Here is a 20,427-nt window from a genome sequence, read left to right as displayed (position 1 = left end):
CACAGTCTGTCATATTATCTCCTTTCTGTCTTGATGTACTTGCAAGACCACTAAGGACAGTCTTAGAGAAAACATGGATTGAGGTGGCTTTCATGAATAGACAATACACTGCTGTGCACTTCTCTCCTGTAAATGGTCTGGAAGAGTTGAAAAGTTTATTCTGTGCTTGGGAGTTTGGCTGGATGACGCCAATGTAATTTTTGATATAAGAAAGAAACAGTAAGAAATGAATAAGACCCAATCAGACTAATGCCCACTTTTCTCTTACCATGTTCTGTATTTTAGCTTTGAACATTCAACTATCACTAGATGCTCAAATACCTACTGTAATAATTTTCCTTTAATTTTCTTTTTTTTTTTTTTCTTCAATTAAAGTTGCAAATTCTGCTCACAGTTACAATAATCTACTTTTCCCTGGGCAGCTAGCTATTTTCATACATTCTCAAAAGATACATCATTAAAATAATTCAGTTGCTACCCAGTCTGGCCTCTTCTTTGTTAAACGCTACTTTCAGTTATGTATTTTAATGAATCTGATAACTGTATCTTCACAGACCTACAGATTCCACTTTTAGCAGAACAACTTCCAGTAGCTCAGCACATTCTGTGAGAGACTCAACATGCTTCAGGAATAACACTGGGCCCTAATCCACACGGCATCATATTATATGAGAAAGATCACATCTTCCCATGAGCAACAAACTAACAAGTAAATTTAGCCAAGTCATTTTATAAACAGCACAAAACACACCTTTCATCTCAAAAGGCAGCAAACAGATTTGCAAATTTTACAAAATACATCTTCAACTGAAATCACTGGCTTTGGTCTCATTGTGGAAGTCCAATTTTTGCAAAACTTCATCTTTATTCTCTGTATGTTTTTATTCCAGATGATGGAAAGATGGGAGAATCAAGGCAGCCCTCAAACAAGCCTGTCTGCTCCAGCTATGCCACAGAATATTCCCTATCCACCCACTCTTCACAGGAGTTCATTTCCTGATTCAACAGAGGCCTTTGATCCACGAAAACCTGACCCATATGAGCTGTATGAGAAATCAAGAGCTATTTATGAAAGTAGGCGTAAGTGAAAGCCCTTCTGACCATTTAATACTTTAGGCTTTTGTCTATGAATGTGTCATTCCTGACATAATTTTCTGTAATTACTTTTTGTGATTTAAAGAAAGTGACTATGATCCCAAGTGATAGAGGCCATTATAAATTATTCAAAAATTCTACGCTTATATGTCTTCCTAGATCTTGCCTAGATTTTGAAGTTTGACTTTCAAGGATTTTTTTCCTTATATTTTTCCTCTCCACATTTTGACTGTTAAATCAGTATATGTGTCACCACATTTTGCTGTGCTATTTTTCTTCATAGCTAACCAATAGGAAGATGTGAATTTATCTATAAAAATGCATTTCACTTACTTTCACTTTAAAGTTAATTTTATTAAAGACATTTAAAATTTATTTATCTGTGTAAAAATTACTTTGACAAGTTTTCACACTGTCCTTAGTAGTTAGAAGGAAACCCATAGCACTATGTACTATTTGAAGAATATCAAATATTTTGTACTATCTATACAAAACAGTACTGAGCCATCAATATTCCCATCTTGATTTTATTTTTCATGGGTTTGGTGGATCTACCACATATTCTTTACAATAAGAGTAAGAAGGTTTAAACTTATTTACTCATTATCATATTATTTTAGCTAAAAATAATCTAAATTGGCCAGAGATTTTACACTTATTAAGATCAAATCTTCAAAATAGTTTATTTTTTTTACTGGAATGTTTTTCATAGCAGTTATTACTTGCACATGCCACCTTTCAATTAATTTTATAAATTACTTTATATATCAAATTACTTTATGCATTACACATAAAATATTGCACTGCAGCTGATCAAGATTAGTTCATTAATATTAGTTGGACCCAGAGACATAGAGATAAGCCTAAACTTTCATGATCCTTGATCTGGAATGTAGAAATTTCTCCAGCATGCAAAGACATTTTCTGAAGGAAATACATTATTGTCCCAAACACTGGGTTGGTGTCGCTCTTACTTGCCCTGGCCCTAATAAATTAGTTACAGCATCAGCATCTCCTGTTTGGCTTTGGTATTTCCAGTCCTCAGCAGGATGGATATGCTGGAGGAACACCACAGTTTGTTTTACATCAACTCTAAATTAACTCTAATCTAGTCTCTAAATTGCACCTGATTGCTCAATTCTTTGCCATTGTGGCCAGTGCCACCATCTTCTGCCACCCTGGTCCACTCAGTGCAACATCTTTCAGTAGAGATTATCACCAAAAAACTCACTTTCCAGTCCTTTTTGGTGGGGTTTCATTTGGGTAAAGAAGTAGGACTAGCTTTGAGCAAAGTTTGGAAATAGTTTTCAGACATCTCTTCCCCTTGTGCTTTAAGGGCTAGAGTGACAAGTAAATAAAAAATATTTGCCAAATTTGAAATGCTATTCCCCAAAGTGCTGGGATTTGTAACTAAAAAGAGAGAATAAAGGGAAAATAAATAATTCCATAGTTAACAAGGATTTTATGTAGTTCAGCAACTCTACTGAAAACACTCTTGACTTCATATACTGTCTTAAGGAAAGGAAAACCCTTTGCAAACAATTGCTTCCCATATGAGTGGTTTCTAGCAACTAGTATTTTAGCAAAAATCTGCACTTTCCATTAATTAGTCAGAACCATCTTTTGTGATTAAAGCCACCAAACCAAGAGTGGAAAAGCACAGATTACCGACCTCCTGCGTTGAAACAAGTATCTCTGTAAAATGGTTAAAAAAGTTATACATGTCATATATATATATATATGGAATATGTATTGATATGGCATCTTCTTTCATATTCATCCCCAATATGAAGAGTTCTATATTTACAGAATTGCCTTAAATATTACTGAAAGAAAATAGGCTCAATCCATGTTTGCCCTTCATAAAACTGTGGGTATATAGATCTAATATCAGCTACAAAGATTGGCTTATACCCCAAAAGATGATATATTACACCAAAAGATATACTACACCATTTAATAAAATAATTAAGTGATTCATTATTATTCATGGGTGCCTTCTATGAGTTTTCTTTGTACTTTCTTGACCAACATGAACTCCAGTCATTTACTGATACAGTCTACTGTGATGAGGAGCATATGCTACACCAGGGGAAGAGCTGGTAACTTGTAGGTTGGTGTTATGCTAAAGCCTGTGTTTAAATGCTTTAATTACATTTGAGTTCTGTCCAGGAGGCAACTGGAGATTTATTTATACAAGCCTTTTTCAGCCAGATATCTGGACAAAATAAGAATTAAAAATCATGAAGCTGTTAGGGTCAAAACAAGAAAGTGAGGGATGATAAGCAAGATTGCAGTAACAGCTCCCCCCAGATTTCCCACAGTGTCCTGATCTTCCAGCTAATCCTGAAAACTTTGACTTGTTCTCTTCTAATGCTGGTATCCTTTAGACATTTTCTCTAAGCCTTGACTGCACAGTTCCCAGCCAGATATTTTTTGCTTTCATTCATATTCCTTGGTCATAAATAACTGCCCCTAAACAACTCTATTCTTCCTGACATTTTAATTTCATGAATACCATAAGCACACATTTTAGCAAATTCAATTTGTCAAGCTTTTGATTGCTTTTATACTCTAAATAGTGCTAGTGTTTCCTAAAGAGAGAAACAACAGACAGGAAATCCATTACTGAGTCAAGAAATTGTCATCTAAATTGAGTATATAGGAGGGAGAGTTTCAAGATAATACACACTTAGTTTCCTACCATATGGCTGTGTCAGGTTGTTTATTTTCAGTAAAGACATAAAAGGTCAGCTACTTTGGGATTTTTTTAAATACTTCTTATCTCAAAGCAAGTTTGCCTTATCTCCTGGCAAGACCAGAAAAAAAGGAGGCTCATCTTCTAAAAATAGTGCAAAGCAGCGAACAATCGTGACCTGGAAAACTCCAAAAGAAAGATAGTGCTAGATTTTTGTTTCTCTCATAGTGAGTTTCTATTACTAAACAGTTCATTTTCATACTTCTATAGCTCTGAACTTCTACAGATCCTTTTATCAGAGGGTGTCACCACAGTCAGCACTCATCAAGACCTCATCAAAGCCTCCTGCTTCCCTATCAGGGATTTAAGCAAGTTATGCATCACAGCATAGTTCTGTGAGGAGCACAAGTGACATGACTCAAAGCAAAGCAAGAACTAGACCCAAGGACCCTGTTTCACAAGCTTTTGCTCTATCTGCTAGGTATGCTCATCCTTACCTAATGATAGCAAGAAAGGAGCTTCAAGCAGGAAGTCTCCATGAAGAAGAACCATTTTCTTTCTACAGGAATGTTCTTCCACCTTAGCAATGAGAAGGACCTGCGTGATTGGGAGATTTCAGTTTTTAATGATCACATATGAATTACAATTGACTACTGCTTCCTCACCGGAAACAGTTTAGAGGAGGCAGTTCTACCAATACAACTCGGAGACAAATCAGATGATGCATTAGTACAAAAGCAGAGAGCAACTCTATTTTATTAGTCATAGCTCCTTGAAAAATTGTTTGTCACAAGTTAGCTGTTACCTGTCAGCTCTTACCTGTTAGCTGTCACCTGCCTCTCCTGCCACCCATCAACTGTGCTCAATAGCTCCAAGTAGCCAGAAAGGAGCATAGTTTCCAAAGACTGATGAAGATTACCACATCATCCAAAACAGCTGCCTAAAAGCAAAAACAAAAATGGGAAATTGATGTCTTCTTTCTTTGTCTTTCCTTCTGCAGCTACGTCTCTCTGTCTCTCTGCTTTTTTCTTCTCTTCTCACCCCCTCACCCCTTCCCCCCCTCCCTAGTGAAGAGAACCTATCTAGTTTTCTGCTGTTACAGTATTTTACAAAAATCAGAACTGGAAGAGACCTGCTCAAATAACTAGATACTTTTTACTTTTTCCATCCAACTATTAATTTTAGGCAAATCCTTTAACTCCTTTCTCCTGATGAAAACTCTTAGAGTGTAAGTGACAGCATGACTCTACAACTGTGGAAGTACAGAAGTTAGAAAATGGAACATCAGCTTAGGAATTTCCTATTAGTGAAAAAAATTACAAGACTTGACAGGTACCTGTTGTTACAGCTGTAACTGAATTTCTGCAGTTGTCATTGGGAGAACTTATTCTCCTGAATTTAACATTTTTTGCCTTTATATATTCTCCTTATACTCTCTTATATTTTATATTGAACTCGGTTTATTGTAAGTGCACAGTTTATAACAAACTTTGTTCAGATGCCTGTGTAGGCAGACATCAGTCAAACAGGAGACACAATGCTGTTTGGAATCATAATGCTATAATATTTCTCTACTTATAAAATCTACAATAGAAATTTAGTTCTATATTCCTCTAAAGAAAGCAGTAAAATAAAACTTTTTTTACAGCAATTAGGTTACATTTGTCCTTCAGTTAGTGTAGTAGTCCAAGACTGGTGATGTGACACAGAAATGCCAGTAGGAAGAATGAGATAAGCCCATGATAAGCTCCAATTAAAAGTGAGATCTGAACAATTACAGTTCCACCTTTTACTGGAAGGACAAAAGTTCCTTCATTGAAAATCTCCCATGTAATTTTCTCCTCTGACCACAGTATCATGAATTTCCCAAGTTCCTTTCAAATCCATCAGCTGTCTTATGCACTGTATTTTTTTTTTCTTGCCAAAGAGTTAGACAAATTGGAAAAGAACCAAAAAGCAAAGACCACAACAGCTGTGAAACATGTGAATAGCAAATGTATTAACACAATGCATTATTAGCCTTCATAAAATAAGAGTGTTTTCTTATGTAAACTTATGAATATCTTTCTCTAAGGGTCACAGACAAGTATTCCAATACATATTCACAGGCTACCTTTCCTCTGGAATATCACTGCAGTTATTCAGCACAGATAAATGTTAAAGTATCTTTAACACTACAACAGGAAAGATTTGTCAGAGAGCATTATACTACTGACTGCTAATGTGTGACTTTGAAAATACCATTCTTGCAGAAAAGTACTAAGGCCATCAGGATTTCCTAAATTTGATACTCATGAAATATAAAAAAAGAAAAATTAGGTGTATAGAACTGAACATGAGGGGCCTATTGCATAGTCTACAGCTAAGCAGAATTTTCTTGTCAGCTCTTGTTGGCTGAAGACCTACACAGTTCTTAAAACTTGAATGAAAATTTTCATATAATTGTTAATTTAACTTTTTCAGACAGTAATTTCCTGACAAAAATTTTGCCTCTAACAATTTTTCCCATTTTTGCACATATCTGGTCTAAAAAAAATCGCATTTTGTTTACAGTGCTTAAAAAAGATATATACATATGTGTACATATGTATACATATGTATATATATGGAGCACTATGAAAGCATTAAATACATAATATTGTGAACTATCGTATATGTATAAAGGGGTTTGTTTTGTATGGGTAAAGGGTTTGGGACTATGGATTCAGAAAATCAGGTCCTAGTTTCAAATCTTCCTTGAGCTGTTTGCCATATCTTTCAATATTTCTGTTCACTAGTTACTGCCCATTATATAAGTAAGATATGCCTGCCTTCTCTTACTAAATAAAAGAGTTTTAGGAAATTACTAATTATTATGTATTATCATCAAACTACTCCTTGACCTAGAGTATGAGTAATTGAGTTATAGAAGGTAATTTTTAAAAGTAATTTCTAAACAGTACAGGCTGTTGTTTTCCTTGCACCTAATGCTACTCCAAGCAACAGCATAGAGGAGGTCTAAGAACTTATATGACTAAATGAATGTGACCCTTTTTTTTAGTAAAAGATGACATAGAACAAAAGGAGAGGAAATTTAGCAGATCAGTGTCAAATAATTTTGTATTTTTCTTCACTGTAGAGTTACTCGCCATGACAAAATGGATTTGTTGGTTATAAGAACTGACAGTGAAACCAAAAGCATTTTCAAATGGAATTATGAGAATATCATCATCACAGTACTGTGGATGTAAAGTGATTGTGATTGCCGGATCGCAAAGCAGGTCCCAAACGACCTATGCTAATGTGAAGTGTCAGTTTTACAACTGATGGCAGTATTAAAGATGCAGTATTCCTTTCTCTTGAACAATTTACCCTTTACTAAAAGGTATACAAATAGATTTCCATCTGCAGAGTGGTAGGGTGTATTTAAGAAGTTAATGTATTTTAAGAAAACTGACTTGTAAGCATTGGGGTATTGCTCATGAGTGTTTGAGACCAGTGGGAACTACATTGCTCACATGCTGTTCCAAACTGCTGCTTGCCCAGCTTTGGAAAGGTCATTGCAGAATGATCATATTCATTCTGCTCATTTGTAAAACTGCTATTTACATAAAGCATGTCTAGGACTGAGGTGGTGAAATATAAATGTTTCCTAGTCCTAATTTTGTTCCATGTATTTAGCATTCAACAAAGTATGATCCAGAAAATAACACAGTATGGATAATAAATTTTATCATTCCTATCTTTCATCAGCATAGTTATTCCTTCGGAGAATATCAGTGTTTCCACTGGTGCAAATAAGACTACCCCTGTGTCATGTTCTAGGTGAACTGTGCTCCTAGGGCTGTATCTTGACAGCAAAGAAATCTGGTATTTTCACCATTTGTTTCAGTTAAGTCAGGATTGTATCAACTTGTTTATTATTTATCTGTTTTCACAAATATTCTGCAGCTTTCAGTTTCAAAACCATGAGAGTAATTTATTTTAGATTAAACATGAAGCCAGATGTGCAAGATTTTACTATTCTATCTTAGCAAAATTAACCTTGGCTTTGCATTCATCTGATATGGAAGGAATCTTGATGTATAACAAGACTGAAATGCACAGATGCATCCTCATTCTCCAGAGCACAGAGAATAGTCCCCATAGTGGAGATTTTTTTCACATACATTTATATACAAGCAGCAGTTCAGAAGAAGGCTTTTTAGTTTTATTTTCCCAATTCTTGTTTCTAGAACAAGTTAGCTGAACTAAAAAAAAAAATGCAGCAAATTTACCAAGTATTTTATTACTCATTCAAGGTCTACTTTGTAATTATTTCATTTTTATTTCACATAACAGACTACAACTACTCACGGCAATGCAGCCACAGAACTTCAACCAAAAAGGCTTCATATGGAGAATACAGAAAACTTATGGCAACATTTTAAAACTTTCTGAACTTTGAGTGTCTGTTCATGGTGGCAGTTTTGGGTAGTCTGGTCTCTTTTGTCCTGGCCTCTCCAAATGTACCTTCTGCTGCCTCATTTCCTAAGAGATGGAGGCAGGAAGCTTAACACAGTAAAAGTTTAGAAAATGTCAAAATTAATTTAATAATAAGTAAATTGAAAGTTTCAAATTGCCTTGTGTAAAGGTTAGTTTCCTATAAAAACTAACTGACAGCTTTTTATAAAATAAAGCTTGCTCTAGAGTCTCTCAGTATTTTGGTAAAATTACCAGTTCAATCAGTTTGTTCTTAGCAGATCCAAGGCACCAGGATGTGCACAAATGACATGCATTCTGCTTGGCTTTGGACCAGTCAAGGTGGTCCTTCCTCTTCATTTGGAATTTCTGTTCTCTAGGGTCTTTGAGCCCAGAAGTATGTGAGTTTTGAAAAGAACTGCCTATATCACTGCATTTGACATAGGGAGACATTGCTAATATAGTCCCTTCTTATATGTTAAATGTTCTTCACAAATCTTTCCTCTTTTGAAGTTTTCTACTAGTTGCTAACAGTTTGCCTATTACATGAGCACATCTACTTAGAGATTATATTCTGTTTTGCAAAGTGACACAATTACAAATATCCCTTACTGCACACCAACCCAGACTGCTGACATCAGATTCTTCCTAAAATGAATGTTGCTTTGATGTAGTTACCAAAAATACAAGTCTGCACTTAGGTTTATCTTTCTGGTGATCATACATTTAAGAACTTTAAGGCTTGATTCAACACCTTCAACACAGCACAGTTACAAGTTTCCTGTGTGTGAATTCCTAAACTACAATGAAAACAAAAGCTAGATGCTGAATGATGATAATCAACACCACAAGACTCTATATGAAGTTCTGCAAGGCAAAGAAAAGACACCTATTCAGGAACAAAAGCCAGATCAGACTAAATGAGATTAACTTTGGAGGAAATTACAACAGGCACTTTTGCTTCACCACAAGCAATAGTTTACAAAAAAAGGTACTGCTAACTTAACATATATGGCTATCGTAACATAGCAAATTGATGCCTGATTTGCCACAGTTTGAGCATAGTTGTGCTCCTTTCACTTTGCTGCTTGAGGCTCATTCTGGGACATATTGTGGTGACTACATACAAAAATGGAAACGCAGAATGAACCAATCTTACAGCAGCTCCAAAGAGTAATTCTAGCTAGATGACTAAGAGAAAAGGCTTGTGTCCTTCCAAAACTAAAAGCTTACTGGGACTATCAATTGCTTTTTGTACATTAAAATCATTCTGTCTCTTAAGAATTCCATTAAAATCTTGAAAGGATGTGAGCAAAACAGTAATTTTTCCAAGTTTTCAGTGGAGCAGCATCAGTTTCAAAGCTTTTGATTTTCAGGAGTCGTGCTGGTGGAATAATTTACATTTAGATAACACCTCTCATCTTGAAGGATGCCAAATCACTTTACAAAATCTGAAGTGTGTGAAGGAATTACGTTCTTTAACCACCAAAGTAAAGATGTGTGGCCACCTATAAATTAAAACACCATGGCCCACATGCCACAACTCCTAACAAAGCCAGTGAACATAAATACAAGATCACCAAATCCAAAGTAATATTCCAATCCAGCAGAATCTCTAGACTATTTTAGTTAAGCAGGGTAGCAGTCATCTGAATTTGAACAGGTCATGGCTGTTATGTAAATACTCTCACCAAAAAGTCATAAGATATTCAGTGGCCTCCATCTCCATTTTTGGGAAAATGTCTTTGCCTTAGAGCATTAATTCAGTATTGACTCAAGTGAACTATGAACTACTCAGCTGCTACCATTATAGTTCATGCTGTCTTTAGACAGCAGTCCACCAGAAGGAAGATAGCTTTAGTCCAAACTCTTCCAAAGTGGTAGGGAGCTGCCCACAAAGGAAATACTGTCATCTCATTTCTCTCACCGCATCCACATATTTCCAGAAGGCTTAGCAACAATTGCTGGCCTCCAGTGCATTCTCTGTATTCTTTCTTCCTGAAACTACCTACTTACTGTACTAAATCTACTCCCATTTTCCTTCTATCTCAGGAAGATAATATACTGCATATAATATGTTGCATCACTGTCCTACAGATTCTGTGTATAAAGCTTACCCCATTTATACCATGAAATATGCATGGTATGATATTCTGGTTTAGAGCCACATGAATGCATTAATGCTTTATTTACCTTTTTGTTGTTGGTAGGCCAAGAGAAATCCCCTCTGGTTTGGGATATATTACAATTCACTCCAGATGATGCAGAGATAATAAAACAGACAATCGTGGTCAGAACATTTCAAAATCAGCAAAGGAAGTGTGACAATGAATTAAGTTATGAACATGTTTCAGATTCCTCTAATGTCAGCAAAGTAGTTGAATATGAAAACAAATCAGTTATTTGCTGCATTTCATCCAGTGAAATGCAAATACTTTGAAACTACCTGCATGAAAAGTAGGTTAAATGGGTTTACCTGCATTTGTCTTCACGTACAACCAGTTGTTGCTATTGGAAACATATATCCTTCTAGAAAAATATTGTTCTTCTTAATGATAAAAGACATTTTACAATTGAGTTGAATAAAAGTGGTGGTTGAGTCATCTAAACACAGCCATTAAACTTTCCCTTTTATTGCTGTACTTGAATAAGCACAGATATTGTCACTAGCTTTCACAATTTTAAACACATCAACAATTTTGTCTTCATCATAACCTATGTTATGTTTAAGGAATATTACCATCTTACCATCTGTTTCATTTGGAACAGAAATGGACAGGGAGGTCTACATATAGCGGGAATACATGTACCACCTAGGAAGTAAGGAAGGAGGGGAGGATAAAAAAAATGCAATAAAAAGTAGAAATTTACTTCATTAATTCAAAACACAGCCGATAAGTTGATGTTACATCTTTAAATAACTTGAGAAATGTATTTCATCTTTAACTCCCCATTTTCCTATTCAGAACAAGTGCTGCCCAGGACTGGTTTTCGAGTGGATTCCTCTGGCAAGTATTCCTCAGCCTTCATTGTTCTGTAAACTAATTGTCCTTCATTTTATGTTTCAGTTATTCTTCTTTCTTTAATCATTTCGCTAGATAACGGCCAGTCATGACTGCCCAGTTACCATTTTATTTTTGTATGCACTTTGTGGGGTTATAGAATGCTAACTATATCTTTTTATAATAGATTTTCATTTTGAGCGAGGAAAAGTATTTCTTTTTCCTCAGTGAGTCTTTGTATATATTTTACAATGTTTTATGTCTACTTTCATACATCAGTGTTAACTCTTTACATAAAAATGTATCTCTATAGCTCATGCCCAAATCTAAGCTTAAGCAATATTTTGTGTAAAACTAAAATTAAGTCTATCTTCATTTCCAAAAGAATAGAACTAATGTATAATGCAGACCCACCCATTCTTTTCTCCCATACATATATCTTGTTCTTTGAAAACCCAAAAGCAAAAACTTTCAAAAATATAAGCTTTTTTGGGTGTTTGAATCAACATTGGTCTTGCAAAGTTACAACGGACTTCTTTAAAAAACAGCAATATTTCATTTCCCAACGTGATTATGTTAAGTGAACAGTTAAAACAGGCATCCCATAGAAAAAAGACTGTTTTGACAATCCCATTAAAGTCTTTTCTAGTCCAACACAGATTGGACAGAGATCCTAAATTAGGTATGATATGGGGCTGGTTTTGCATACCCCAATAGTGTTTATAAGTTGAATAACTCTGTAGTACACCAATTCTTTTTTTTCTTTTGCTTTGCTGATTTTTATACTGAAGTCTTTATTTACCAGCTTTTTCTCTCTTTAAATATAAAGAAGAAATACGTATGTTTTTTTAAAAAGCTGCTCACATTGGAGACCAGCAGGCCCATGGCTGTTTTAAAGCATTTCACATCTTTCAAGAACATCTGAAACTCAAACAAAATGTTACAGTAGATTTGTGTTAATCACAAGCCACAATTCACGGTAATGATTTATATGGAAAAAATCTTCACCGTCTTCAGCAAAGGAGTTCAAATTAATTTTTATTTTTAGCAGGAAAGTTGAGTACACCCAGAAAGACTGTAAAATTATTACAACAAAGCTCTTCATCCTTGTTTTAATTGCAATATAGAAGATTTTTAATAAAAGAAAAAAATTCCATCTCAATATATACAACATCATCCCAAATATGAGATTTATCACTATAAAAATCACATAGCACTTGTGCATCTTGACTGGTACAGAAACTGAATTAATTATCTTCAGGGTTATATTTTCTCCACATAAAACAATTGCATGTACATTTATCAATGTGTAATTCACCTAGAAATTCAAATGAATACAATACAGAAATGTAGCTGTGAGTTGATAATCACATTTTCAACTGTGAGAGCTCAAAATTTCTCAGTAACAATCTATTCTGGTACCTTTACATTTAAAGCAAATTGCCCATCATCCAGGAACCAGAAAGCAGAATTTCCCAATGCTCTTTACCATCCTTGCTGTGCAGCAATGATCAGAACACACCTTGTCCAATACCATTCCCAAATTTATGGGGAAACCAGCTAGTTTTATAACCTACCAAAGTGAATTGTTGGGTTTTTTTCTTCTTCTAGGCCAAATGATCAGTTAAGAATGTTTTCCTTTACATAAAAAGAAGAAACAAAATACTGTAACTATAAAAAAGACATGAAGTTACTAGCAGGCAAATCTAAAGTTCTTTTTCTGATATAAACATACAGAAAGGCAAGGGAGAATAGGGAACGTTGTAATTCTTGCACACAGTACCCATATTATACAAACAGAAATATTGACTTTAAGCTGAAACTCTCCTTTCAATGAAATGAGAATGAAATGGGACATTCAGGTGTATTAAGTTGAGTGGAAGGATAAACAAATTGTGTAAAAGACTATGCTAATTCCATCTTTGCTTGACTCCTGTTTCTGCAAACCTATTCATTTCTTCTTACATGGCACAAACCACAAGGTGTTAATCTAGTTTACCAAAAGAAAAAAAAAGACACATTTTCCATAATGAAGTTATATTAACCAACAATTTGCAGTATATTGCAAGTCACAGGCGCATCATTTTTCTGTAAGTATAGGTAATTTTCTTTGTACGATCAACTGAAAAACCTCCAGCAAGAAAAGGCAGAATTTAGTTTATCAAACAGTCTTTTGTGAGGGAAAAAAAAGGAAAAAAAAAAAAATACAAGAATCCTAGAGAAGCAAGCATTGAAGACATATCAGATGAAATGTAATCACTTACATGGGTAAGAATACTTGAACAATGTACTTTCAGGAATATTGAAACTTCCGCCACATAATAGGGGCTTTTACTAAATCTACTGAGCACGAGCTTGGTAGTAATAAAAGCACATAGTTTTGAACAACGTACTTGTCTTTCACAAGCAGGAAAAAGGGGATCTCAGCAGCATCAAGACTTTAGAACATATTTTTGATTAAAGACAAACTGCCCATATGGAGATAAAGTGAGACCTAATGTAAAAGGACTTTACCTAAATTTGACTGTGTCAGACTAACCTGGGAACTGATTTTTCACACCAAACAAGCAATGCATGCTTAATCAATCTAGACATCAACTAGATATTTTACAAAATGCCAGTTGTAATTGAAACACTTCCATGTTAGCCGGGAGAAAACACTGTTTAGCACAAAATTTAAAGAGGAATGGCTAGAAAGCAGATAAGCAATTCTATTAAAAGTACAGTTTCTGGACTAAAAGGATAATATTAGTGGAGAGTCTTGCAAAAAGTCTTCTGTGTTATTTTCATTAATGGCATAAGCACAAAAACGATGGGTAGAAATCATGCCCACATTCAGACATGTAAATTCAGATATCTATGGTGTAGTTGTCTCCAGACCAATGGAGAACTGGTCAGTGCAGCCTATAGCCATATCATACCAAGCATGAAAGCTGAAACAACCAGCAACAGCGGTGGAGGAAACACTTTTAACTGTACTAGTGAGTTGCTGGAGATAGCATGATATTATTGTGAAAAAATAAGTAAAATCCTAGGGTGCAATCCATCAGTGAAAATTCTAAATGAGGCAGGTGACCTAGTGACAAAGGCAACAAACAAGCTCAGGTATCTGTATCTTCTTTGTCTTTGTCTTTACAGGTAAGGTCTGTGTGCTGTTTGCTTGCAGAGGTTTGCAATAACAGGGAGCTGGACTAGATGACCCAGGGATCCTTTCCAGTCCCATGTTTTGTTTGTGTGGTGGGACAGAAAAAAACATTAGTTTCTAAATGCAGTTTTCAGTGGCCTGGTAAGAGTTGGCTGAGAATGGGCTCTGTAGACTTCCAGCTATTTGGGAAGGAAGGCTCTTCTGAGCAAGCATGGTGGCATAGTCAATTAATCCAAAGGTTTCTGAATAGTGTTAGAGCTCATGGAAAAGTATGCCCATATACAGTATTTTTAGCCTAAACCTCTTAATGGTCATCCTGGCTTAACTATTCCATTCTAAATGGATAGAAATACAGCCTCTTTAAAAAAAACATAGTACCTCTTATTTTGGAGTCTGGTGCCAATACTGGTTTGGATCAGCTTTGTCAATGTATGTGTTTGAGGGATGTTTTCATCTCAGCCTGCCAGAGCATGTATTCTTCACAACTTGACATTCTTATACTTCCTTAATGTATTCCCGGCTGTGATTTTTCATTCACATGTGCACAAATAAAGATAGTACTTGGTTTGTGACAGACTGTTGAAAACAGTGCCTAGAGTGTTAGACATGGGCTATAAATGATGATCCTACTGTCTATCTACAGAGCCCTCTCCCTAGTACTAAGTCCTATCCTTGTTACACTTAGACACAGCAAATCAGGTAAAGATAAGGAATTGCTTTCACCTTAAAATTCCTTTGTGTCTCACAACTTTGAAACTTCATTTGTTCTTTTATTCACTGTTGAGACACTTATCAAATAAATTGAAAAAAAGTCAGGATAATAAGATGTTAGGATCTGTTTGGGTTTTTCATATAAACATATGAGAAGCAAGTTGGCAGGGAACGGTAAAGCTTTTGTTTTACCAGTTGAAATATTTGTGATTCAGTCTCGCTCATACCAATATATATTGCTGAACTAATGCACTATGCTGCTGTCTAGGGAAGATTTTTATTGCATGGGCATAGTATAGAGCCACTGCATGTAGTTCTGTCTGTCTTTGCAAAACCTGACTGAAAATGAATTGGCTTTAATCCCAGACTAAAGCTGAGATCTGCCCAACTCCACAGTTTGTGAGGTGTCCACTGATGGCTCTGGGGGGGCATCTGTAAATGAGAGTCGCAGAAGTACAGTATTTCAGCCATCTGTATTCTCTTCCCTCCTGAGGAAACAAGGCACAACTGGAGACACTACGAACAGTTTGCTGAAATAAACCTTCTCATCCCTTTTTGTCTATTGGAATTGGCAACAAGCTGAAACTGGCCAAAAGCTGTCACAATTTATAGACCAGAGTGCAATCTGTACAAAAGACCATTCCTGCACTGTCCTGCTTTAGATGATGAGCCTAAAGCACCTCTGAGCATACAGACAAAATGATAGTCAAAATAAACAACTTCTTAGTCCTCTAACTGCTTATGGTTTCACCTTATACTATTTGAAATTTTATTAAAAATTTGTCTTTTGTATTTTGAGGGCATCAAGACCCAAAACAATGGGCTCTTTCAAATGAAGCTAAAGACACTTTTATAAGAAACTGACTTTTAAAAAACAATATGTTCCTGAACTGATATATTCCAGGGCAGAATATATGTTTACAGGCAAGTTATACAGGCATATGGAAGCACAATCTTAATGATTCATAAAGCTGTTGAGACTTTAACTGAGTAGCATTAAGGAGTTCAAGTTAATGATGTTAGCTTTCAGTTTAAACCCTAAAACTCAGAGGCTTATTATGATAGCTTTCGTCAAAGCTCTTTATTGAGGGTATTACCTGGAAGTGGAGTACATAAAAGCTACATTACATACAAAGACATACTGCTTTATATCTTATGTGGAAATAAAGTGGCCTGTAATGATTATTCCTCATTTGTAAGTTGGACTGATAATTTTTCTGTGTATCTCTATCACCCATTTCACTTTATTCTCTATAGGCTTTAATGAACTGCAAGGAAAACACAAATTAAATACCAGAGGTGGATGAACAGCAGTATATTATGCATTCAGTTGTAGGAAGAAGGCATCTTTATAACTTCCATTTTGGACAGATTTTTCCAGTACTGTTTTTCTGTGAATGTGTTCCAGCTTAATTTATTGTATTCTATGGAACATAATCATCCTTCAGGAGATATGTACATTTTCAAGTCTCCTCCTTGTCTTTGTACAACACGTTGTGTCCCATTTGTTTCCACCAGCTCTAACCAGGATGCCATTAGTCATGTGCAATGAACACAAGGTGGGAGGGAAGATGGTGCAAATTCTCAAGACAAATCCAAAATTCTTTGCTCAGTGGGATTTCCCTTTAAACCAGGTCCCGATTACAAGGAGCTGGATGTTCATCTTCGGAGAATGGAGTCTGGGTTTGGCTTCAGGATCCTGGGAGGAGATGAGCCTGGACAACCCGTGAGTTATTTCTTCCTGACTTTTCATAACTCTAAAATCTGTGTAAAGCTGAACACAAATGAACACCATGTTAAGGCTATAAGTGAAATGGCTTTTTTATTCATTGATAGAAAAAGACAGAACTCTCAGGTTGTCTGCATCTAAAAGATGTCACATTATGTTAAGTTAGAATCAGAAGCAATTAAGTCAGAAACAGTGCACCACTCAGCCCTTTACAGCAGAGTATGGCCTGGCATGTTTTAATATTGACTTTTCAAAACCTAGTTTAAGCATAAGATTTTAAAAATCAGATTATGTAAAACTGTATAACTGTGTTCAGTGTAGGCAGACTATATATATGCATGAGGTTAAAAGATACTGTTGACAATGCAGTTTATTCCCAGAAACACAGAAGGCCCCACCAGGAAACAGCAGTACATGTTCCAGGTTAGATGACAACTTCATGTGATGCATCAGGCATAAAAATGATAGCTTTATACCATTAGGAGGGAGACATCCCCATAACCTGATAACATGTAACAAAGCTGTTGTAGATTCATTGCAGGTGAAATAAAATATAAAATAAAATACATACACAATTTTAAAATAAATGTGTACACATTTTGGTAAATTAGTGGTATATATAAATACTATAAATTTTAGAGAACAGGTACAGTTAGTACTCGTTCAGAATAACTTTGATGATGTAACTGTGGTTTGTCAGTGAGGACTAATCCCAAACTGATAACCATAACGTTTTATTATTACAACCATATGCATAGTCTGAGTCCTGTGTTACCATATTACTGAGATAATGTATAACTCATTGATAGATTTATATATTCAAATTAATACAGAATGATATAGTTGTCATTCAAGCACTAACATTAACCAACACATGGCTCTGAAAAAAACAAAGAAGTTCATCTATTTTAAAACTGTCAACATCTGTCAAAGTACTGACTGATAAACATTCATATTTTGTGGATGCCTCCTGTAAAAAGAAACAAATGCACTGTAATCTAAAAAAGGTACCTCAAGTGCTGATTAAAATGCAGAGACTCTATTTTAGAATAAGTGCTTTGGAATGGATTTTTAAAGCTAAATAAGGTGTAGCTATACAGAAGGACTCCAAAAAAAGCACCATTTCTTCATCTACACGTGCAGTGGGCCTGAAGCCCCTCTAGCATCTAACTTTCTTCCATGGAGCATGTCCTAGCACACATAAAATAAAGGCCACTGAGCCATTATCTGTACATTCTCCAACTAAGTATTTTTCCTGTCCTTTCTGGATGGCCCAGCCAGTACTGATTCTCAAAGCTCACCTGCTGGGTGATTCCAAAAATGAAGTCTGTTAGGAGCTAGAAGAAATGTCCCATATGATCATTTTATCCTGCATAGAATTGGCACTAGTGGAAGATTTGGAAATATCCCTCTGCCTGCTTTGGACAGTAGTGCCTAGTGACATTTCCCACCTTCCAGGAAACTGTCCCTGGCTACAGGGCTGCTCAGTATTCTGGGAAAGTCTGTCTTGGTGTCTCCTTTAGTGCTTTTTTCATTACAAATAGATAATTAAGTCATCACATACTGAGTGTCTGACTGGCTCTGCAGTTTGGAAGTTTACACCATTCTCATGGATAAATAGGGTAAAGTGCAGCTCAAATTCTTCATCTAAAATCTGATTATTTATATAAAGTGGAATGATTTCAACCTAAAGGACTGCAAGAAAACTGTTTTAGCATATCTAGTATTCTGATGGTTAAGAGTACATGCCAGAGTTGTGGGAGACCTGAATTTATGTCTCTGCTCAACAATTTGGGAGTGGGAATTTGAAAACAAGTCTTTTGTCTCCTAGCTACATGCATTATGCACTGAACTGTTACAGGGGAAACAGCTTTTTTTAGTTTCTTTTCAGCAAAGAAATGACCTGGCTTTACTGTCCAAAGTCAAAGAGTCATAGCTGGATACTGAGTGCAGAGATAAGCACCTTGCTATTTTTGGAAAGCAGGACCAAAAATGCTGACTTCTGTAAAACACCTTCTAAGACACCTCACTGTCCTGCTGAAAATTCCTCTCCACCTGAACTTAGCCTCAAGGTTGCTATCTCTATTTAAGGGCTTGCAAAGACAAAAGCATTTTTTTCCCCAGATGTATCAATCTAACAGGCTTTATGTCTCCCCACAAACCATGTCTCAAAGTCCTCAGGAATGAATAGGATCTCAGCTTGAGGCTGGGGATCCTACATGGCAAAAAGGCACCTCCTTAGAGGTAGGTGTTGCAGTGCTGAACTTCTCAAATCTCACTCCCTCATTGTTGCTCATCTACTTGTTTTCACTGCTGAAATTCATCACTAATAAAGATGACAGATGCATTCCACTTTTTCTAGTTTCCATCTATTTTGTATTCAAAATACAAGACTCCTTAACTCTGTTTTCTCTCCTCCACTGCTTCCCTGCTCCCCCATGGACAGCCCACCTGCAGCCTCCCATTTCTTTCACCCCAAGAAAAGGAGAGGCAGTTTCTATCTGTCCTCCGAACCCCTGCATTTCTTATGAAATAAGAACTGACACGCTTTGAAATGTTTGTTTCAGCTCTCCTGCTGTGCAGTCAGGTAACACAGAACAAAAGGAAGCTTTCATTGCCTTTTGTCTTTGTGGTTTGGTTTCTATAAAGGAATATGGATTCTTCAGCATAAGGCAGTAAGTTTTACAAAGAAGTAGAGTCCGCATGAAGTTTTTTTTAAAAAGATAATGATGACACTGTATAGGGACTATAACTTAGTTTCTTTCTAGTTATATCTGTTACCTGGCATCTTAGAAGGAGAAAGTGCTGCTGGACAATTCCACTTTCCATATTTGTAGTCATAAAGATGCTTTCCAAATGAGATACTTAAATTTATTGAGAAATTTCAAATATCAAGACTGTGGGTTGTGTCACTTCTAATCACCTCTCAAATTTCATGAGATCATACCACCACAGGTATTTATCACATCTCCCAGTAACTTGAGGAGTTAGAGATAATCTGTCTCTATTACAGTGAATGATAGTGTCATTGAAAGGTTGAAAATATGCATAAATTGGAACTTTACTGAAGGTACAAATTGCCGTCCAAAAGTAGAGCATTTTGGATACATTTGAGCGGCTCAAACTCAAAATCACAGGAACATATACATAATTACATGAAGAATTTCACCTTTTAAGTACAGATTGACTAGGATTCGTCTCACAAATGCCTACAAGACGTATGTCTATAGTCCTTTTATGATCAGTGCCAGGAAACAGACATTGCTAAAACATAACAGATGTCCATAGAGTAAAATGTTAGGATAATCCAGACCACACTTTAGGAACTCCTGTTTTTAGCAGTGATTAGACAGAGCTCAGATGATTACCTTGGATTTAGACATCACAGACACTTATAATTAGGTGAGATGAATCACACCTTTTATGTGTATTACTTAAATTTTACTGGGTACCTGTGAAGCTGTGTCATGTTCAAATAAACAGAAACTGAAACAAAATTACCAAGAATCACAAAGAAACTCAGTATCACAATAGATTAACATGTATGAGTTAATAGACCCAGGCTTCAATTTCAGATTATACTCTGCCACAATCTTCTTAATTCCAG

At 35.8% G+C, this 20,427-nt stretch overlaps 1 protein-coding gene across 12 annotated transcripts in view; it reads left to right on the top strand.

Annotated features, from left to right (window-relative positions):
• Positions 1-20,427, top strand: part of MAGI2 (membrane associated guanylate kinase, WW and PDZ domain containing 2) — a 794,831-nt gene that overhangs the window by 672,220 nt on the left and 102,184 nt on the right. For 8 of the 12 annotated variants that reach the window (XR_006165279.1, XM_042792123.1, XM_042792121.1 and 5 more), the window contains 3 exons: positions 891-1,080; positions 11,200-11,241; positions 16,726-16,817. Coding sequence is in view for 11 of the 12 variants with exons in the window: in XM_042792123.1 (XP_042648057.1) it covers positions 891-1,080; positions 11,200-11,241; positions 16,726-16,817 (324 nt within the window). In the remaining variant the exon portion in view is untranslated. The remainder of the gene's footprint in view (positions 1-890; positions 1,081-11,199; positions 11,242-16,725; positions 16,818-20,427) is intronic. The other 4 variants (XM_042792122.1, XM_042792120.1, XM_042792127.1 and 1 more) reach the window with 2 other exon arrangements.

The sequence above is a fragment of the Tyto alba genome, unplaced genomic scaffold, assembly GCF_018691265.1.
Source record: "Tyto alba isolate M040663 unplaced genomic scaffold, T.alba_DEE_v4.0 Super-Scaffold_2, whole genome shotgun sequence".
NCBI classification, from domain to species: domain Eukaryota; kingdom Metazoa; phylum Chordata; class Aves; order Strigiformes; family Tytonidae; genus Tyto; species Tyto alba.
The sequence above is the reverse complement of the archived record's forward strand: the minus strand, read 5'-3'. Positions and strand labels throughout refer to the sequence as shown.